At 34.8% G+C, this 2,451-nt stretch overlaps 1 protein-coding gene across 2 annotated transcripts in view; it reads left to right on the top strand.

The window, feature by feature from the left end:
* Positions 1-2,451, top strand: part of LOC109819669 (ubiquitin carboxyl-terminal hydrolase 26) — a 33,566-nt gene that overhangs the window by 4,931 nt on the left and 26,184 nt on the right. For both annotated transcript variants that reach the window (XM_020385479.1, XM_020385480.1), the window contains exons 4-5: positions 980-1,235; positions 1,372-2,093. In XM_020385479.1, the coding sequence (XP_020241068.1) occupies positions 980-1,235; positions 1,372-2,093 (978 nt within the window). The remainder of the gene's footprint in view (positions 1-979; positions 1,236-1,371; positions 2,094-2,451) is intronic.

The following is a 2,451-nucleotide window of genomic DNA, read 5'->3' as shown; positions in this document are numbered from 1 at the left end:
TTCGCTAGTGACACTTCTTTTGGTGCTTGAAAAAAAAGAAAAAAGAAATCTAGCCAAAGAACAGATTAAATATATGATGATTTAAGTTTGGATACTTCTGTTCTTTAATTATATTAAATTATGTAATGAAAGGTCAAATTTTTTCAATGATAACCTTGAATCTATAGCCATTGTTTCATTAAATTAAAATTATTTTGTTGCGCCATTTATTTCTACATATATTTCCAGATTATAGAAGTAAGGTCAGTGTCAAGGAAAAAATTGCCGACGTGTTAGTTTGTGAAATAAAACTTTTGAGGTATAGGAGTCTTGCGTTAGAATTTGTGACGTAGTTGCTGCACTCAATTGACACCTAACAAGATTTGCTTTGACATTCAGAGGGTTAGTACTGGTGTGATGTCAGGACATTATTCTACCTATATACTGCTACATGTCTTAGCTGCTAATAGCAAGCTCAATTTTATGCTTTACATCTTTTGGTTATTTTTATATGGAGCATCAGTGTATGCAGTTTTGTGCTTATTCTCCTGTTTATTGTTTTGAAATTGATCTGAATGGAAAACCATCTGAAGTATTTCCTTTTTGGGTCTCTTCTATATGGTAACTAGATCTGATTATATACAGTTATTCATAGGTTATACTTGTGCACTACTCTTGTGATTATTACTTCATGTTTAAACTAAAGAAGTTTATAAGCATGGTGCTTTTGTTGTTGGGAGATATTGACTTTATTTTACAGGATATATGAACAAGCATCTGGGCAACACATGTGAAGTTGCACCTTTTGAAACAGAACCTTAACAAGATAATCTCCAATTCTTCATTAGCAGATAATGTTTATATGTTACTAATTGTTTTTAATCGCTTGTCAAAATGTATTATAGTTTTTATCACTTTTAAAACTTTATTCTCATGGATCTTTTTGGCATTACTCTATTTCTGTTGAATAAATCTGAGCCTGATAATTCTTAATTTGAAGGTGCTCAGCATGCGGAAAAGATTCCGATGCATCTTCAAAGATGGAAGACTTTTACGAGCTTGAACTAAACATCAAGGGCTTAAGCAATCTGGATGAAAGTTTGGATGATTACCTGAGTGTGGAAAATTTGGATGGAGAAAATCAATATTTATGCGCATCATGTGGTAAACGAGTTGATGCCACACGTAGTATTAAATTACGGTCACTTCCTTCCATGCTCAATTTTCAGCTAAAGCGTTATGTGTTCCTCCCAAAGGTACATATATATTTGCGAGAATTTGCATGCAGCTTCCTAGTGGTCGTTTGATGTACCAATTAGCTAACCTAAAGTTTTTTCTTCTGATTTCTGATCTTTTTTCCCTTGTTTCTGTGGTACATTTGTTTTCTTGCAGACAACAACAAAGAAGAAAGTGACTTCTGCATTTAGTTTTCCCAGACGACTGAATATGAAAAAACGACTTTGTTCCCCTTCAGAAGCAGGGTTAATGTATGAACTCTCAGCCATATTGATTCACAAGGGTACAGCTGTCAACAGTGGGCATTATGTAGCTCATATAAAGGATGAACATAGTGGGCTGTGGTGGGAATTTGATGATGAGCATGTCTCTGAATTGGGCTTCCACCCCTTTAAGGAAGCTTCAGTTTCAAAAGTTGAGCAAAAGGTCCAATTAAATGGTTCTGAGCAGGTGAAACATGCTGAAAATGGCAACCATGTTGATCCAAGCAAGACATCTGTTTTGCTTGACAACACATCTGATCAGGAGGAGGTATTTTCATCAACTGATGCTTACATGTTGATGTATGCTCGTATAAATATCACAATGGACGGTGGCGGATCCAATAAAACAGGTGAGATAACCAATATGGAAATAGATTTAGGTAAGAGCTCTCTTCCTCTTCATCTCAAAAAGGAGATAGAAGAGTTGAACGCATCATATGACCAAGCTTGTGAAGAATACCAGCAGAAGATGGATAAAGAGGTATCTTATATAACGGAACGTCGTCAAGAAGTAAAATCAGTTCTCTCTGAAGCTCCTGTTCACTCGCTTGAAGATTCATACTTCTGGATCTCAACAGACTGGCTTCGCCAGTGGGCAGATAACATAACTCCTCCGTAAGTGGCAGCCTGTTCTTCTCATTAGTAAAAAATTGTCTGCAATTTTCTATTTAATTATGCTTATAATTAGGAAATACATCTGCAAATTTGCTATGTTTAGAACTGTAATATGAGAATCTTGTAGTGTATTTTATTGTTTACAAGATAATAAACGAGCCTTGTTATTCTTCTTAATGTTGTGGGATACCTCTCTTTCAATCATTTGAATGCTGAATTGGTGTTAGATACTTTTGAACCTACAAGAACGTTTTTGCTTCTTTTCGTTAATAGTTTGTGTAATGTTCACATTAGGTGCTTGCTCATATTATCTGAAAATTACTGCTAACATCTCTACATAAGAATTAGATATAAATTC

This window comes from Asparagus officinalis, chromosome 8, assembly GCF_001876935.1.
Source record: "Asparagus officinalis chromosome 8, Aspof.V1, whole genome shotgun sequence".
Classification (NCBI taxonomy): domain Eukaryota; kingdom Viridiplantae; phylum Streptophyta; class Magnoliopsida; order Asparagales; family Asparagaceae; genus Asparagus; species Asparagus officinalis.
The sequence above is the reverse complement of the archived record's forward strand: the minus strand, read 5'-3'. Positions and strand labels throughout refer to the sequence as shown.